The sequence below is a fragment of the Aplysia californica genome, unplaced genomic scaffold (assembly GCF_000002075.1).
Source record: "Aplysia californica isolate F4 #8 unplaced genomic scaffold, AplCal3.0 scaffold01038, whole genome shotgun sequence".
In the NCBI taxonomy this organism is placed as follows: domain Eukaryota; kingdom Metazoa; phylum Mollusca; class Gastropoda; order Aplysiida; family Aplysiidae; genus Aplysia; species Aplysia californica.
In genome coordinates, this window is record NW_004798308.1 from 59,666 (window position 1) to 79,435 (window position 19,770).

The 19,770-nt window shown below is 40.4% G+C and overlaps 2 protein-coding genes across 2 annotated transcripts in view; one reads left to right on the forward strand and one right to left on the reverse strand.

Annotated features, from left to right (window-relative positions):
* Positions 1-5,825, forward strand: part of LOC101846257 (beta,beta-carotene 15,15'-dioxygenase) — a gene marked incomplete at its 5' end in the record, with an annotated part of 7,307 nt that extends 1,482 nt beyond the window's left edge. Inside the window, 5 exon segments of the mRNA XM_013089765.2 lie at positions 274-534; positions 1,075-1,183; positions 2,490-2,587; positions 4,526-4,640; positions 5,161-5,825. Coding sequence (XP_012945219.1) covers positions 274-534; positions 1,075-1,183; positions 2,490-2,587; positions 4,526-4,640; positions 5,161-5,318 — 741 coding nt within the window.
* Positions 5,826-11,585: 5,760 nt separating this feature from the next.
* On the reverse strand, positions 11,586-19,525 carry LOC101864572. Its single transcript, XM_005111296.3, has 2 exons — positions 19,175-19,525; positions 11,586-17,108 (listed from the first exon to the last, which is right to left on the reverse strand). Exon 2 carries the CDS (start codon positions 16,780-16,782, stop codon positions 13,459-13,461), a length of 3,324 nt encoding a protein of 1,107 aa, XP_005111353.1. The 5' UTR covers positions 16,783-17,108; positions 19,175-19,525; the 3' UTR covers positions 11,586-13,458.
* Positions 19,526-19,770: the final 245 nt, after the last annotated feature.

Consider the following 19,770-nt stretch of genomic DNA (forward strand, 5'->3'; position numbering starts at 1 on the left):
TGTGTATACACGTGGTGAAACACCAAACCAATGTGCCAGGATCTGGATAAAAAAGATATATCTTATCTTATCTTAATTGATTGTGCTGATGGGGTGTAAAACATTCAAAATTACAATTCTTTTTTTATATGTAACTATAGACTTGTGTAAATAACATGATATGTGTTTAGAAGTGATCAAAAATTTCAATAAGTCCCAAAACAAAAACAAAGCATGGTGAATAAAACCTCCAACAAAACAATTCCTTTCGCATAAAATATTACATCATTTCAGATGTCGTTCATCCTTGTGAGCAAAAAGACGGGGGAAAAAATCCCCATCACTTACCTGGCCCCCCATGGCTTCGTGTTCCACTTCATCAACTGCTACGAGGAAGCGGATCACGTGATCTGCGACATATGTCTCTACAACTCGAGCGAGATCATCCGGTCTGCGTACATTGAGCAGATCATCAACTCGATCAATTCCGACAACTCCTCTCAGCTGCCAGAAGCCAACTACGCCAGATTTGTTTTGCCGCTCAGTCTCGCTGGGGTTAGTACAAGCACAAGCGGATAGTTCGAGAATGTTAAGAGTACACCATTGGCTGATATTTTTAGTAACAGCCATCTTGTTTGACCTATTCTTTAACATACATAATATAATGAGCATTATCATAACACTTTGCTAAAATAAAAATAAAAAGCTTTCTTTTTTTACTCCACTTTTTTTTTTCAGATCAGACTGTGAGACAGTAGGTCTGGAACTTCTTTTGTCTTTTGTCAGAATGAAGAACACTATTTTATGACACAAACAAGATGGCTGCTACTATAAATATAGGCCAATGGCGTACTCCTAACATTCTATCCCTTGTAGTACAAGCTTTCTTGAATGCACATAGCGAGATCGGAGGGAGGGGGAGGGGACCAGGAAATCTTTTTGTGATGCACGAATTTTTTATATCTGAGCTTAACCATTTTACCAGAAACGATGATATGGTAAAATAATATACATGATGTAGATTCAATTTAAAATTACTTAAAATTTTGCTTAACATATCATAACTCACCTTCATCTTTTTTTTTCCTGCCTCAGGCTAAGCCAGGAGAGAATTTGGTGAAGCTGCCGGACTCATGCGCCACAGCTGTGCTAAGAGAGGGGACCACAGATACTCTGGATGTGACTCGAGAGAAAATGTTTGACGGTACGTGCAACACCACCATCCTTCTACTCCCCCCCCCCCCTCCTCCGTACCATTAACATTACATGAGTACGTGGCATCACGAGAAAATCAGGTGCTTGCAGAATAATGAAATCGAAGGAATTTTAGGAATTGACATTTTCTACCCGATATGTCCTTTCAAAAGAACAATTATTTGAGTAGATTTTATAGAAAAAGGTTGATCAAATGCACAAGAATAAATGTAAATTTGCAGTTTCCAAGGATGTCAAGCTTTGGAAGTCACCAAACTTTGGCGGCCATTTTGTCTCTAATTTTGTGCCCAACAGAGGCGACATCCCCCCCCCCCCTCCCCCTCCAGTAGCAAATATCTCAACTTCTATTCAACATAGATAGGTTGGGGGTTTTTTCCCTCAAAAGCAACATGATTGAACAAGCTAAGATGATAGTAATAGCTTTATGGTCCCAAAAATTGATAAGCGCCTGATTCTACCGCGTTGCAACACCAATCGCCAAACAACCACCAGTAGATGAGTCTCTCTGTCCATTTTGATTTACGACTGACGGATGAGAACTCGTTTTTAAAATGAACATTTATGAAGGGTACATTTGAGATAAAATTTAAATGATTTGGGTTCATCCTGCGATAATCCTTGATAAAAATTGAATAAGAGTAAGAGATCGCTCTCGCAAATAAAATACAACTTTTTACTGTCATATGCTTGCTACCGGGTAACCTATTGTAGATTTTAGGAAAAGAAATTAAAAGTCCCTTCTACAAGATGGCAAAATGAAATAGTCGTAGTAGTAGTAGGGCTAACGTTATCTCACCTCTTTTTACTTTTTCTCACCACCCCCCCCCCCCCCCTCCCCCCGATCTTGTCTAATGCCATCAACATTTGATTGACCCCCAGGCGGTGTTACAGACTGAAGTGTCTTTAGACCATTCCCAAAGGGGGGGGGGGGACATTAACATCTCGTGTTCCTATACACTGTAATTGTAATTGTAAATGGGCTGATTCATCAATGTCATGCTTATAACTGTGCCTGAACTGCAGCAGGGAACTGCTGCTTTTTCTTTCCTAATCCTAACTATCATCATTTTCCTCTACTTCTATTGTATGTTTGTCACTCTTGTGACCCGCTACTTCAGGGGTGCCTTGATAGTCGAAGCAGACTTTGTGCTGTTGAAGCTATAGAGAGGTGAGCAGAGTAAGCCTGATTCCCTGTAAGGATTTCTCTGTTGACATCCCCCCCTTGGCGCTCATATAACCTTATGCAGTTACGAGTGCCGTAAAACACCTACTAAAACCAAAAACATTTGATTCAGACTCCTACAGTTTTGATCTGCCCCGCATCAACGATGACTACGCTGGAATAAAATTCAGATACACATACGGCACTACCATTTTCGCTTCCGATAGACGGGTCAGTTCATTTGTTGTTGTTGTTGTCGTCATCGTTGTTGTTTTTGTTGTTGTTGGTGGTGGTGGTGGTGGTGGTGTTATTGCTGTTGTTGTTGATGATGGGTCAGTTCATTTGTTGTTGTTGTTGCTGTTGTTGTCACTGTTGTTGTTGTTGCTGTTGTTGTTGGTGGTGATGTTGTTGCTGTTGTTGTTGATGGTAGTGATGTTGTTGTTGTTATTTTATTTTTTTTTGTTGAAGCTTAAATTGCTCTACTAGACACAGTGTAGATTATTTTGATAACAAAGTACTTTGTTCCTGATCAAAATACCTGGTATAGATGAGGTTTGGTTAGAACATTAACCCTATCCGTATACGTCGTGTTTTACTATCGTATCCATGCAATGTGGGGAATTCTGTGCCACCACTTTCCAAAAAGGAAATTTACTCGTTAATCCGATCCATAAGCTTTGCATAGCAGTCTGTCAAAATGAATTTTTGAGAAATACTGAAAGTTTCAAAGAGATCTTCGTACTAGAAGTATTCTAAAATGTGAAGAATACAACCCGGGGCGTGCAAAATGACTTCAGGGGTGAAGGATAGGGTTAAGAAAAGGATGATCTTCTGATGGACATGAATAATGATAATAACACACCTTTTATTCTTTATTTTTTATGATGACCATGCTCTACAGCATTCGTCATACACTTTATATTACAAATATTAATTTTACCTGAGCAGACCTTGAACCCTCAGAAACATTCTTGGTTTCCGGTGAAGCATACAGTGCAGGCTGTGGATTTCAAACGCTAAAATGCTAACACATGGACACAATCTGGTAATGAATGTCACCTGTTTTGTACAAAATATCTTTATTTGTTAAAACCCTGCACTTTAGCATCTGCGTTTGTCGCAAACGCAATTTTTGGCTTTTTTTGGTCCGTGAATCACGGTCGCGATTTTTGCATTTTTCAAAACAAAACAGAAAAGAAAGAAAGAAAGAAAAACACCGCCACGGAATAAAAATCATGTAAAGAACGGGGAATAATTTTTTTTAAAAAGAAACCGAACCTCTTTACTTTTAGAAAGAAAGTTTATTTTCACTTCTGCTTCACTTCGTCTCTTTCTCACTTGTTGACACCATGATGATTTGTTATTTTCATGTGAAGAATACGTACATTACATAGGCCTACTATTTATATCGCTGTTTCTCTTTTATTTTTCCCTGTTTGTTTCGTTTTAATTTGTTAGTGTGTTAATTTTTTTTTTTTCTCTGATGTGTTGTTTTCATATTTTTTATGCATAGCATTAGCCTAATGCTTATTTGACGTAGTTCTTACATTTTTTTAAAATATATATAAATGTGTTATGTTAGAGTGTGTCTCCACTAAAACCGAATACTGACACTGGCAAGCCCCTTGTGTTTGATTTCATAATTTACATGTAATATCCTGTACTTTTTCTTGAATTACACATGGTTAAAACGGCCAATTCTAATTTTGATTTCATTCTGTTGTGAAACCTTTATTTTTTCACATTTTAACACTACACTCTGTGAGGCTACTAATGATATTTTGGATGCTTAAAACAGAGTAGGCCTACAAGGAATTCTGGTGCTTTAGATTAAGTTACCTCTATCAACATATTGCTATCATATACGTCGTCACAGAGAGTTGAAAGCTTGAAAATTAATGGCAACTCTTTTTTTTATGGCAACTTTTACCATTTTTTGTGGCAACTTTTGGATAAAAGAATGACAACAAATGCAGATGCTAGATTACAATTTTGAGAATAAGAATGAGACGAGGACCAATCAATGCGCCCTCATCAATTTCTAAAACATACTTGATTTTCATTTTTGTTTTCTTTTCCTTCAATATTTGGACGTTATATAATACAAAGTTAAATGACGACGACAGTATAAAAGTATAATATGTATCTCTGTCTTTGCCGCCCTGACAGTTGCTGAAGTTAGACGCGGTAGAGAGGTCAGTGGCCGAGTGGACGTGCGAGTCAACTCACCAGCCAGGTGAACCAGTGTTCGTGCCCAGACCAGGCAGCACACAGGAGGATGATGGTGAGTTGTCTCTCTTTTCATTAATTAGGTTTGTTTGAGTTTTATGATAATAAATAACATAAAAAAGCAGTCAGTTGAGTCGATCTTATCGGAGATGGAAGTTAAATTTGAAAGGTCCGGCCTAACAGGTGTTGATAGTGGGGGGGGGGGGGGACTTATACACTTTTTTTTTTTAAACCAAATTTTAGAGGCCATTTTCTCACTAATTTTACCTCTGACCCTATGCAACCCCACAATCACAGTTATATCCCGACTATTATTCAAAGATAGGTGGGTATTGTTTTTCATTAAAAGCAAAAGAAAAATTAATACATTTTGAGATTATATTATTTATTATTAATACGGTAATAATAAATCCTTTTGCCCAAAAATCAACGAGTACCTGATTCTACCTTGAGACGATTCACATTTTAATAATAAATGATTGCCCTAATCTGTCAAAGTGTGGAGGTTATTGCTCCGACTTACCAAACACACAACCAAGAACTCTTTTTATAAAATCTCTCCCAACTCCCCACAGGTGTGGTGATGTGTACAATTCTGGCCAACACCACTGACTACTCCTCCTACCTGGTCATTCTGGACGCGCACAGCTTCAAGGAGATCGCGCGTGCTTCGGTTCCCTCAGACATGAAGATGAGCTTGACTTTCCACGGCTTCTTTAGTCAACGGCACTGATGAAACTGAACCCCCCCCAAGACTCTTTATAGTCTTATGACTTATGACATCACAGACTGTGACACTGTGAGACAGAGTGTTGAACCTGAGACTTTTATGACGTCACGGACTGTGAGACAGGGAGTTGAACCTGACTGAGACTTTTATGACGTCACAGACTGTGAGACAGGGAGTTGAACCTGAGACTTTTATGATGTCACGGACTGTGAGACAGGGAGTTGAACCTGACTGAGACTTTTATGACGTCACAGCCTGTGGTGAGGAAGGGCACTGATCTAGTCAAGCATTTTTTTTCTTGTTGTTATGCACAGTTACAAGTTTTTTCCCGTTCTATTCAAAGGGAAGAGACAGCTTTCAATTCACAGTACAGATTATGTCTGCCAGATTACTTTTTAGCATCATGTTCTCAAAATATGTTTTGGTTGAGAAATCCATAGAACCTAAATCGACACATTTGGAAGACTTGAAATTCTCTCATTTTCAGGCCCTTATTGTTCTGAAAATTGATATTACTCACTTTAAAAAAGAAACTAAGCACCAGCACCAGTGTCTGGGTCGTAAACTACAAAGAATCATCAATTCTTTCCAGCGTCAAATAAAGAATTCTGGACTGTCTTGAATGGTTTGAAGAAAAAGATTGTTGGATCGTTATATGACATTTCTCCATCTTTTGTGAGACTATTGATTTTTTTTCATCATACGGGTTTACATTACCTGTAGATCTAGTCTTGATTGATGATTGCATGTATAGGCCTATATATATATATAGGGCCTATATATATATATACATATATATATATATATATATATATATATATATATATATATATATATATATATATATAAATATATATATATTGTGCTTTCATTAACACAATTCCCTGTCATAGTGCCCGTGCTAACTCTGAGTGAGTGGGACACTGCGGCCCAGCAGAGAGGCAGAATGTCGTCGTATGAGATAACAAAGTTTCTGCCTGCAGTTTAGATAATTTTGAGATATTATTATACTTCAAATGTTGTGAAATTCTAAATGCAAAAGCAGACAGAAAGTTTTTCATGAGTATTTATCTCAGGGGAGAAGAGTCATTTCAGAGTCAGAGTGAAATGCTAATCATCATGCTCACGTAGTGTGTTGCCTTTATCTTTATATATATATATATATATATATATATATATATGTGTGTGTGTGTGTTTTGCCTTTATATAATTTAATATATATATATATATATATAACCTGCAACGAACTGTAACTTGAAACATCAATAAAATGCAGAGATAGAACTCTTTTCTACGTGAGATGTACCATAGTGGACACATGTCCAACAGCAGACCAAAGACAGAAAGTCGAAAAAGGCAATGCTGTGGCACATTTGAACGAGCATACACACAATAACAACACAAGTAAGGTGGAATCCACTTTTAACGAGTCCGGAAAAAACTAGAAGTCTGTTATAAAGACACTACTCTAAAACCCAGTTTTTTTCTCTTCTTTACCTTTGTAAATAAAATACTGCTATAGCGCAATCAAACAAACACGCGAGTCGGAATGTTGCTGCTACTCTGTACAGAGCATAGACCAATTATACATAAAGTAAAACCTCGCCAGTTGAGAAACTTGTTGGTGATCTAGCGAAACAAAGAATGGGAGAGCCCATGTATGTGTGTCAACAATGAAGGCCGGAGCGACTGAGTAGGGAGGGCGTGGCATGCGCAGACAAGTAGAACGTATCGCGTGATAGGCCAGCCTAGGCCTAGTCTAGATTATCTACGACTACCATGCCTCTCACTTCTCCGATGCGGGGGAGAGGTCACAGAAATGTAATGGATGGAGCGAATGAGTGACGTGCGCAAGCAGACAGAATACATCACAGGGTGTGATGGGGTGGGGGACAACGCAGCGGGTGAGTTAGCCCAGAGCCCTTTCTTTCTGATCGCCAACGCCGAGCTGTCAACATCTCTAGATCTAGCGCTAGAGAATGAAACCTGATTCGATTTTTGATCAAGTAAGACCTAGAGGTTATGTTGAAACAAAATTATCATCAGGGGAGATAGCAAAAGGAAATAAACAGAACTCCAAACTCATAGATTAGGCCTACTTTACAGTTTCCCTTGAATTTATTACTGGATCCCTTATAGCGAGAATCCTGCTATAACGGACATTTTTCTCCGGTCCCCTCCCTCTCGTTATATTATAACAGGATTCCACTGTACAAAAAAAAAATAATTTTATGTATATATTTTCATAGAATTCATATTGTTGTCCATCCTTATAGGTTTCATCAAAGAGGTGCTGTTTATAGCCTCTCTGAGACTCAGGTAAAGAAGACATGAACTTTTTTTCAAATGTACTAATTACGAAATTATCTATTTTTTTATGCGCCCCAAAAACATGGTGGCATCTTTTTAAGCATTGTGGAAAAAAAACAACAGAACGCGTGTCCTCCAAAGAGCTGATCTCTAAGTTACTCAAACAACGAGAAGCAGTCCTTGATGAAAATAATATGCAATGGAATTTGCTTACACCGAACCCAGCAGTAATGAGTACCTGACTTTTGAGTTCGGGAAGTAAAAAAAAGACAGGGTGGAAAGGAACTGGCCACCCTACCACAATATGCCGAAGGCCCAGGAAGTTATCTCTCTAACAAGGCAATCCCCAATGTCCGGATCGGATGCGGGAACAACTTTACTTTACTAGTTATTACCTCTTTGGGACACACCAAAGAGGTTTGGGAGACATTTTTTCATTTTAGAGTGGAGCACTTTCTCCACGACGAAATTACGGTGAAAGCAAATTCATACAGTTTTTGCACAGATTTTCAAAGGTGTTTATTCATATTATATTGTGATAACCTGAAAAAAGTTGTGTTATGATGTTGCTTTAATGGGTGAATAGGCCTATGCTACATACATAACTTTAAAAACTGTTATAAGACAGAGGTCTTAAACTTAAAGTTGGGCTGTGTTCTGACAAGGGAATGTTATTCCATTAAAATAGGTAAACAGTCTAGTCACTACTAGTAGTACATGTAAGTGAACACGCACACATAGCGATCTTTGTACATAATGAAAAGATTTCTGTATGTCGCCAATTTCGCAATTTTTATTATTATTATAATATATATTTCAGTTTGCTAAAAGTTTTACAGCACTCACAATTGTATATATATAAGAAGATCACGAGGGGCACAAGTAGGTTGTTTTCGCTATGCTCATGCTTGACTGTATAATATGAAAATGAATTTAAACTGTATTAATATTAACATTAATAAACGGGTGTATTATTGTCACGTAAAGGCGGGTGGAAATTGTTCTATTAAAATGAGAGTACAATGTACGGTACGTGTAAAAGGAGTGTACAGTGTTTTATGTGAGAATAGATGCAACAAGAAAACATCTTTTCTATGCATGTTGTGCAAAAACAGATGTTGTCATTTCGCTACCTCAGAATTACAAAGCTCTATCAGATATTTTTGGCCCTTTTGAGTTGTGAGGACCGTGAGGTTAGAAACCAAATGTTCCATCTGCTCTGCTCTACCAAAATTGTTCGGACTCGTTATCAAGATATTCGAAGAATGGCATACGAAAAAACTTGACAAGCTGTGAAACCAAAATTTTATAACATCAAATTTTTCAAAACTTGGTACTGAGGAGATAAAACTTTGTAATTCTGAGGTAGCAATTTATAGAGTCTATACTTTACTACTATAAGTACGTATTCATCAAAGTTTTGATAATTGTTGCACTATCAAAGAAGGCAAACTATTGTGCTTTTATTTCATTGCAATGTTAGGATGGCAAGTGAAGAGTGGTGGAAATGTTGAATACCTTTTATTGATGCTGTGATAATAAATGTATTTCTGCCACTTCTGTCTTCTTTTTGTGGCTTGGTTTGTTTGTTTGTTAATTATTTGCTCACTGGTCTGTCTTCATGGAGCACAGCAAACATTTCATGATCACACAAGCAACAGGTATTAGTACAAGGAGAAAGGGTATAAAATATTAATGAATTCACTTTTCTTTTTTTCTTTTTCGGGGGGAGGGGGGGAGAGAAGCTGTAAAAACATTTTTTGTGCCATAGAGAAACAGAAAAGGAATAGATTTTTAGTAAGGTTTTACAGCGCTCGCAACTGCATAAGGTCATATGAGCGTCAAGGGGCGGGTGTCAACAAAAAAGTCCAAACGGAGAATCAGGCTTACTCTGCTCACCTCTCTAGCTGCAAAGCACAAAGTCGGCTTCAACTTTCAAGGAACCCTGGAAATACCAGTTCACAAGTAGGAGAGTGACAGAACATACCAAAAGAGTAGAGGAAAGAGGAAAAATGACGATAGTAAGGATGAGGAAAGAAAAAGCAGCAGTTCGCCCTATGTTGTTCTGGCACAGTATGAGCGTGACATTGATAAATCAGCCCATTTACAGTTCTAATTCTACTGTGCACAGGAACATGTTAATATCCTCGCTTTGGGAATGGCGTAAAGACTAGATTGTTGTGGATTAACCCCAAACTGTAGACTTTCAGGGTCTATTTTTTTGCTAGTCCAGACCTTCATAATACAGTAGTCTCCGCCTAAGATCCCGGTGCTCGGGAGCAAGGAAATGCGGGATCTTAAGTAAACCGGGATCATAAGTGGTAGGGTCTTAGGCGGAGACTACTGTACCAATAGGCAAGTGACAACGCTTCAGTAAAGGGGGTGGTGCCCCCTGTCAGTGAGACAGCCGGCAACAAAGATGTCCCCTGCTGAGCCTGTTCACACGTGGCAAGACTGACCATGGATTTTCCTAGAGGAGGTGCACAAGAGCGACAAAGGCTTCGTTTTTGTTTTAGTAAGAGTTTTACGGCACTTGCAACACAATAAGGTCATATAAGAGTTATATATAGGAGTTACAAGAGAGTAACAAACACAAAATAGAAGGAGGGGAGATAAGTACGATAGATGTTTGATAGGAAAGAAGGAGCAAACCACACCAGAGCACCCGCCAACCACCCACTCACAAAGGCTTCCTTACTGTGACCAAGACCAACAACTATTATAATAATAACCCCACCACTGACCGCATAATAATTCATACGGTATTGCGCGTTCCCCACTCAACAGCAAGCTCCATCTAGGCTATGTGCTTCATAATCTATTTATTATTACCCAAGCAGATACTAGAACGTGGGTGGTTGGCGGGTGCTCTGGTGTGGTTTGCTTTTTCTTTCCTATCAACGATCTATCGTCCTTATCTCCCCTTCTTCTTTTTCATGTTTGTTACTCTCTTGTAACACCACTAATCTTCAGGCACTCAGATGACCTCATGCAGTTGTGAGCACCGTAAAACCTCTACTAAAACTAACTAAAGACACTAGAACACTCAAAATTACACTCGGCTTCCCAGGAAGCATACAGTGTAAGTTCAAAGTAAGGGCTCAAACGCTTTCAAAGTGACAAGACAAAAACAGTTTAAAAATCATGGTAGAATTCATTTGCAGCTTGAAAACAACAGAAACAGAACCAATTTTATGTGCGTTTGCGTAATATTTCATTTCACAACAAGAGCATTAAAACAAAATTACAAAATCATAGAGAAGTAGGAAAAGATTATTTTGTGACAGAGTCAACACAATGAATATGGTGAAAAGCAGCAACCTTTTATTTCGATCGTCATTGCTCATATTATATCTTTGAGTGATAGCACCTAAAATTACATATATAAAAACATACAGAACAAATGCACTTTTTATCCCTTTAGAGTATTTAAAGTGGCCTCGGTAGCCCAGTGATTAGGCTAACAGACTCATAATCGTGAGATTGCGGGTCCAGGGGCTCGAGCCTACGCTTGGTCCGATGTTGCATCCTTGGGAATTTCTCTTTGGCTCAGTTCTTTCGGAGATGGACGTCAAACTCGGGTTTGGGGGGGGGGGTCAAGCCTCAACTCGGTCCGATGTTGTGACCTTGGAAAGGGCATTTTACACAAATTTCCTATTTGGCTCAGTTCTTTCGGAGATGGACACTAAACTCGGAGGTTCCGCCTCTTAAATAACCTTTTAATAGTGTTGATAAGGGCGTTAAACATTTACCATATCATTTCAGTGTATTAAATTCATCTCAAACTTGACTCAAATAAATGTAAAAACTTACGGCAAACACAAATATTTACACAGAGTCAGACTTTCACAGCGTCAACAAATCATCAGCAAAGTAAAAGTGACTAGAACGACAATGAAAGACCATTTTAAAATAATTAAGAAAAACTACTCTTTTAAGTCTATTGTTTCATAATTTGACTTTTTCGTTTTGTTATTTGTTATGTTCTTTTCTCTTTTTCCATATCAGATTGTAAAAACACATGTAATTAATATTGAAGACCAAAGGACAAATTAAAATATTTTAAAATTAAGATGGCTGCTTCAAACCAGAGACAACAGCAGATGACAAAAAAAAGCTACATGTATTTTGAATTGTATTTTGGTATCAAACATAAATTTCAGAGAAAAGGTTTGGGATAGTAAAAGTATTCAGCCCCGATACAAATTTCATTTTAGTGAGGGTGCTTCAAACCTGCCTGTCAACTCATACCCAGACAAGGTCAGGAGTAAAATCCTAGCAAAAAGATCAACTTATTTGGTAAAATAGATTTCCCCTCAAGAAAATCAACCTGACATCTTTCGATTGTGATGATGAAGAACCAAACTAAAAACCTTATAAACTAAAACTTATTAAGACAGCCACTCATTGTCAAAGAAAAAAGTGGCTATCTTATATAGTGCCATTACAATCATATTAGGCTAAAACAGTACCTAGACATGGATGGCTGGTGCCTCTGTACTGTAAATAAATTATTGATATTATTGATGGTCATTATAGTCATAATGTGAAAAAAAAACCACAAGGGCGGGGGGGTGGTTTAAATGTGAATTGCTCACTAGCACAGATGATTTGTCTTAAAAACAGGTGGCCATTATAGCAGTTTCAACTGTACTTCCTTCCCACTTTATTCTTAAATTCTATCATCCCAATCATAACGGTGCCGAGACCTGAATACTTTCTGAGAATTAAGTTGAGAAAAGCTTCAGAACAATTTCCCTTTAAAACATTAGTGTAGACCAAATCCTACATTTGAACCTGCTCTTACAGCCAGCCACCTGTCCAAGACAATCAACTGTACAGATGAATACTCCCCCCCCCCCCTACTCAGACCCTCAAAAACGTATATATATGCTTTTGACATACCATTTGGCAGCTTATGGGAGGAGTACATCAACAGTATGAGGTTATTTAAACACGAGAGAGCCTCGTAAACTCCTCAAATAAATAAAGAAGAGGAACATCTTCCTTGAATTTTGAAACTAAAGTCACGTGCACAATAATTGAGCATGGTACCAGCTGAGCTAATGGAGCAAAGATCAGAATGTTTGTAACAAAATTGAAGTCAACATCATGTTTGACAAGTGACAATGTTTCAAAATAGACCTGATATCCTCAAATAATAGCATATATACAGAGAAACAGAAACGAAGTGGAGTGGTCGACGAATGTCTGACATCTTATGCATCATTTTCCTGCCAAAAAAGAAAGAGACTAGAGATGATCAAACTTGTAAGAGGTGAGAAAATCAAATGTAGTGTAGTGAGCGTCACATGACACTGTGTAGTGAACATTGTAGCATTACTACAAGTCGTTCACCGGCACGTGATGCTTGCTCACGCTTCGTTTTGAGTTCATACTTAACTGCGTAGGCCATACATACATGTTCGGTTGCTTTAAGTGTTATTCACTTGCTGGTACAGTGCGCTTCAGGCTAGGCCTACGCCATGTTCGACGATAAATCTGTGTGATGTGTGTAGTTGTAGGAAAGTAACAAATGACTTCAACCTACATCACCTTTCTGGAGATCTTACAACTTTACAACATCACCAGAAGTCACTGTGTACATAGTGAACATAACCAGAAGTCACTGTGTACATAGTGAACATCACCAGAAGTCACTGTGTACATAGTGAACATAACCAGAAGTCACTGTGTACATAGTGAACATCACCAGAAGTCACTGTGTACATAGTGAACATCACCAGAAGTCACTGTGTACATAGTGAACATCACCAGAAGTCACTGTGTACATAGTGAACATCACCAGAAGTCACTGTGTACATAGTGAACATCACCAGAAGTCGCTGTGCTGAGTGTTGGTGTCCCACCTGGCCGACCGAGGCTCTGCGTCGCTGTAGCCCACACAACGCTGCCCCGACACACCGGGGTACTCCTGGATGACCGTCACAGCAGGTTCTCCGCGCCGCGCCGGAACCAACACCGCGGGCTGCTGGAAGGCTTGGCTCTCCAGCGTGTGACTGCCGGGGTAGACCGGTATGACCTGCGGAGCAGTCGAGACTGGGCCAGGGGGCGGGACCGTGCGAATGGGTGGGACTGAGCCAATAGGAGGAGGGGCTAGGCCAGAAATTGGGATTGGATCAGGGGGCGGGGCTTCGTTTCTCAGAGTGCGTAAGGCCTGACAGACAGCCATGTTGGTTTCCTGAGAAGAACTCACTGGTTGCGCTGCAGAAAAACTGTTGAACCCGCCACTGATGTTGGTGCTATCGCTGCTGCTGGTGGCGGTATTGTTACCCTCAGCCGTGGTATTGTTACCCTCAGCCTCCGTCACCCGAACAGAGGCCGCAAGCTTAAGAGGAGACTGACCTCCAACAGTTCCTTTCATCTCTCCTGACATCATCATAGCTTTTGGGTTCAGGACACCGTGTGTCCTCCTCAGATGTTTGTTCCTCCCGTAGGCAGCGGTGAACCCAGCGTGGCACACAGGACACTTGTACGGCTTGAGGCCGCTGTGTTTGAGGCTATGCTTCACTAAGAAGTAGCGCCGTTCGCAGGTGTAGCCGCACAGAGAACACTTGTAGGGCCGAGGTCGATTTGCGTCGTGAGTCTTCATGTGAGCTGATAAAGCGGGCTGTATCCTGAAACTTTTGCCGCACTGCGAACAAACAAAAGGCTTCTCACCGCTATGTTTTCTCGTGTGGTTCAGGAACGGCTCTTTGTGGATGAAAGCCTCTTGACACGTGGGGCACTTGAAGGGAGGATCGCCGCGATGAACTTTTACATGAAGCTCCAGGGTTTTCTTTTCTTTGAAAGACTCTGAACACTCACCGCACTGGAAAGGCTTTTCAGAGCAATGCTTTCTACTGTGGTACCTCAGCAAGCACTGGAAGCGAAACGCTTTCCCACACACCTCACAAATAAACGGTTTCTGTAAGGATGTCTCGCTGTGCCTTATCTCTTTATGGTGATCACATTTTTTCTGGCTGATGAACTTTGCCCCACAAATATTGCAAGGGATCCTTTGCAGTGAGTGCATAGCCTCATGCCTCACCAGCAAGTTGCTGGACTTGAAAGTTTTGCCACACACCGAGCAAACTCCGCCCGGGTCCCCGAGCATTACCACATCCAGGTGAGCACGCAGGAAGTGACGCTTCAGGTTATGAGCTTGAAGAAACGACTTGGAGCAAACTTTACAGCAAAACCTGTCCCCTTCCTTTATTTTTTCTTCCCCATCCACAAACACTTCTGTCAGATGCATCTTCAGAAAATGTCTGCCCAGGGCGTGAAGGTGCAAGAACTGTGCCGAGCAAACTTTGCAGGTGCAGGCGTTCTTCCCATGCTGCTCTTCCTCGTGCATGTCCAACTGGGACTGGTACTTGAACCTCTCCCCACACTGACCACAGGTCAAGGGAAATACACTCAAAGTCGATGCAGTCGTCTCCTCTTCATTCTCAGATAGGCCTGAATCTGACACAGAAATGCCATGATTGGTCTGCATGTGGGCCTTGAGAATTTTCTTGTTGGCGCACAGAGTACTGCAAAAGTCACACTTGAGCATTCTAGTTGTTCCGTTTGGGGCGGAGGATCCATTCAGAACTGTAGAACTGAAAAGCGCAGGTTGCCGTTTAGGTACGTCGCTTACTCCGAGAAGATCTGAGCGGACAGAAATCTTCACCGGATCCTTCGAATCGGTAGATGAATTGGTCACATGTACAAATTTCATATTAAATGTATTTTGCTTTTCCTTATTTTCACCGCGATTTGAAGTTGAAGGGACTGTGAAAACTTTGAGTCGACTATTATTAGAAACATTCAGCTTTTCACTGATATGAAGAAGCTTGTCAGTCTGTTCATTGCCAGGCGAACAAATTGTTTCATTCACAACGTCTTGTTCAACATTTGTAAAAGATAAACTAGCCGAGACTTGAGCTCCAGGTTTGTCCACATTAATAACGCATGTACCATTTGTATTGCTTGGGTTCTCGAGTTCTGAAGAAATCGAAGGAGGAACTGGACTGCTCAAGTCAGGATCAGGGCCATGCCCTCCCCTCATTTCTTGACCACAGTCTGAAGTTTGTTGACCTTCATCTGTAGAACTGACATTACCCTCGTCTTCCCCACTCTCACGGGCCTTTGATGAAGTTGTGACTTTTGCCCAACATGCATTGGTGGGTCCTGGCCGTGCTAAGATATTCACAAACACTCTTGGCACTGGACTAGTTAAATTACCCACTCCAGCGTCCGTAACAATAGAATCCTTTATCTTCATCTCATTTTCTTCCATCGAGCTAACACTGACATTGTGGCCATCATCAGAGTCCGTTTCCTTCGAGTCAAAAGACTTCAGCAAAGCTTTGGCCTTGGCAGTTCTCATTGGTGTCCGGCGACATCTCGTCATCAGCCTCTTGACTCGCTGACCCGTGGCGCAGGTGTTAATTTTTGGTCTCGACTTCTTTTCTGCCGCTGCTGAGACAGGGCAATTACCTGCGAGTCCATTGGACGATTTGTTTGCCACAACAACTTGACCTCTGACACAACCGGCTTTACATACAGGGCTCGACTGACATACCACATTTAAGTCTATATTTCTTTTTTTCCTATCAACCTTACTATTCTTTTTTACAATTAGTTCTTTGAGCCTAGCGTCAATATAGGAGTCCGTCATCTCATAGAACTCACAAGATTCAGAAAGCCTCTTCAAATCTTGAGCGAATTCACAAAGGCAACCTTTACTGGCATCTGATAATGTAAAAAACTTGAATCTCTCATACAAAAGCATAAACTTTGGCAAACATATATTTTCTATTTCATCTAGCAAACTAGTAACAGCTGTATCTTCCTTACTGCTCAATGTCAAGAAATTTCTTATTATGCTAATCACCTGTGAACCACCAAGAAATAGCAGGACTGACTGACGTGACGATGCAGTGTCCTGAGGTGCCTTCCTCGACTCAGGATATGTATGTGCCCAAAGCCTTTGCTTTAGCTTCAGCCACCTCTCTGTAGCTATGGAAATACAAGACTTGACAGCATCGTGCTGTGTGAGGGAGAACTCTGAAACGCTCTGTGCTGGCATTGTTGTTGGGAAATTCTCCAAGAGTATTAAATATATTTCAATCATGAAAATAATACCATCACTCTTTTTTGGACTGCTCATTTGATCTTTAAGCAGGGATCCCAAACGTCTGTCTTGTTAAACATTATGTCTCTCAAAGGCTGAAACTCGTGCAAATCTTGCTGGCAGTTTACATAAATATAAGTAGATCTATCTCCAATAAAAAAGCAGCCAGAGGAATTCGCTCACACAGTAATTTTTCTATACAATTCATTCCTTCGTGACATCCACATGGTTCTAATAAATCTGTCATTCTCGTTGAAGAAATACATAGAGAGAACTTTCAGACTGCTATCAGTATCTCCAAACAGGCGAACATGGGATGCCAAATGGGCAGGGGAATGAATGACTGCTTTTGGAATGGTGTCCTGAAAAAAATTGAAAAAAAGAAAGTTGAATAAAATCAAGTTGATTAATGTTTTGCACAACAAACTCTGTTTATGTCAACACAAACCTAAATATGGTGCATCGTGGTGAAATCAGAGAAACTCAACAAAATAGTGAATTCGAAGAAAATAGATCCCTCTCCTCCCCCCACTCGTCGGGCAGTTTTTTAGTCAAATCTTTGTTTTGGCTCAGACTGAACACCTTAAACTAACTTGAATAATATATGTTTACATAGGTGCTCCTTTTTGTATATATATATAAATTGGGCAAAGTCTGGCAGTAAGTCGGGATGGTGATATACGGGGGTTGCACAACAAGGTTTGATTGTATTTTTTAACTGAATAGTAGAGCAGAAAATCACCAAGTAAACAGCTTCAACCTCCTTTGAACCTCAATCTGTGAGGCTAACACATCCTTCTAAAGTTGAAGATAAGTTTTCCCTCTTTTTCAATTTTCAGAGATTGGCAGCTGTGTACAAGTTATTCATGACTAAAAATAGTTTCCACCACAAGGCCTAGCACTTGATTTCAACAGCGACAAAAGAGTTCCCTCCACAATGGCATGCTCTGCACGTTTCTCCTGTTGCCAGGACATATAATTTAACGTCACCAGAAAAACAGACTTCAAATTCCAGACACCAGCATAAATGCACGGAGCATGCCAATGGCTCAATTTCTTTGACGTTGAGTTAAATCCACTTTATCTTTTAGTATTAGTAGTTCTAGGTTTTATGACTACCAGTTGGGGTCACCAAAGTTCATAAAAAGTCGGTGCGCTGCAAAGTATAGGGCTCCGGAAAGTGGTATTACTGATTTTTTTTTAAGGTACTGTAGTGGGAGGGGTGGGGATGAAGGCAACACTAGATGACAAACACTGAACTTGGGAGTTCTGAACTGCCCGGTTACCCTGTGCATGACACTGAGACTACATGCCCGGTTGCCGGTTACCGTACGTAGATATTGAGGCTACATGCCCGGTTACCATGTACATGACACTGAGACTACGTGCCCGGTTGCCGGTGACCGTACGTAATATTGAGGCTACATGCCCGGTTACCGTGTACATGACACTGAGACTACGTGCCTGGTTGCTGGTTACCGTGTACGTAGACACTGAGGCTAGGTGCCCGATTACCGTGTACATAGACACTCCGTTAAAAAAAATTAATAATGCCCCCATTCCGGAGCTCTACTTCGCAGCCCACAGACTTTGAATGAACTTTGGTGACCCACACCAGTACTCACAATGTGACGCGCACACACAAGTTCACTGACTGGTCAGGATGACGAGCCCGACAAGATGCATGACTTTCTTTTTTTTTCAACAAGTGACAGCACAGGACAAATATTGATTTATTTTAATTCAGGTTACAGTGTTGGTAGATACTGACACTACGTGCCTGGTTACCGTGTATGTAGATACTGAGACTAGGTGCCCGATTACCGTGTACGTAGATACTGAGACTAGTTAAGTGAGACTAGGTGCCCGGTTACTGTGTACGTAGATACTGAGACTAGGTGAGACTAGGTGCCCGGTTACCGTGTACGTAGATACTGACACTGGGTGAGACTAGGTGCCCGGTTACCGTGTACGTAGATACTGAGACTAGGTGAGACTAGGTGAGACTAGGTGCCCGGTTACCGTGTACGTAGAAACTGAGACTAGGTGAGACTAGGTGCCCGGTTACCGTGTACGTAGATACTGAGACTAGGTGAGACTAGGCGCCCGGTTACCGTGTACGTAGATACTGAGACTAGGTGAGACAAGGTGCCCGGTTACCATGTACGTAGATACTGAGACTAGGTGCCCTGTTACAGTGTTCGTAGATACTGACACTACGTGCCCGGTTACCGTGTGTTGGTTATATAGATACTATACTGAGGAGACTAGGTGCCCGGTTACCGTGTGGTGTACGTAGATACTGAGACTAGGTGAGACTAGGTGCCCGGTTGCCGTGTATATAGACTGAGACTATGTGCTTGATTACCGTGCACGTAGACACTCCAAAAGTTAAAAGTGAGTCTTAAACTTTAACTAAAAAACTTACTTGACACTCATTCAATTTCAAATTTCAAAATATAAGAAGTCTTTAACTTGTTTAGAGATCTAAACGAGAGATTCAGGATCTGTAAACGCTACACTACATTGCACAAGAGAGTCTGCCCGTTTGTTTCACTGCTTTTAGGCTTTACCAAGTGAAAAATATGAATAGATCTTGAAATGTAAGATCATCTCTGTAGACAAGGCTTCGTAGACCATTATAATATTATTTTTAACAGGTTAAAAGTAAGTGTCTCTTGTCGTGCTATATATAACTATAAGTATAGTGCTAGATTAGATCTAATTTCATAGCAATTTCCAGTCGGAGTTTTACATTCAACTGTCGTGTCCTCAAAACTAAGATCGCAAAATTTGTGTTGCTGTTATTTCCGACGAAACAAAATTATTTTCAGTTTGGCGATCAGGTTGTACGAAAGAAAGTCTGAGAGAATGTTATGCTCCAATTCAATATTTATAACTATTTAGAGCTGAAAATCAAAGAGAAATGACTCAAGGAGAACCCCCCCTCCCCCCATAGTACGACGATAGTGTACCTGAACCCTCCCGTCCTTATACATGTAATTGGTGTTTTGCTGATTTTAT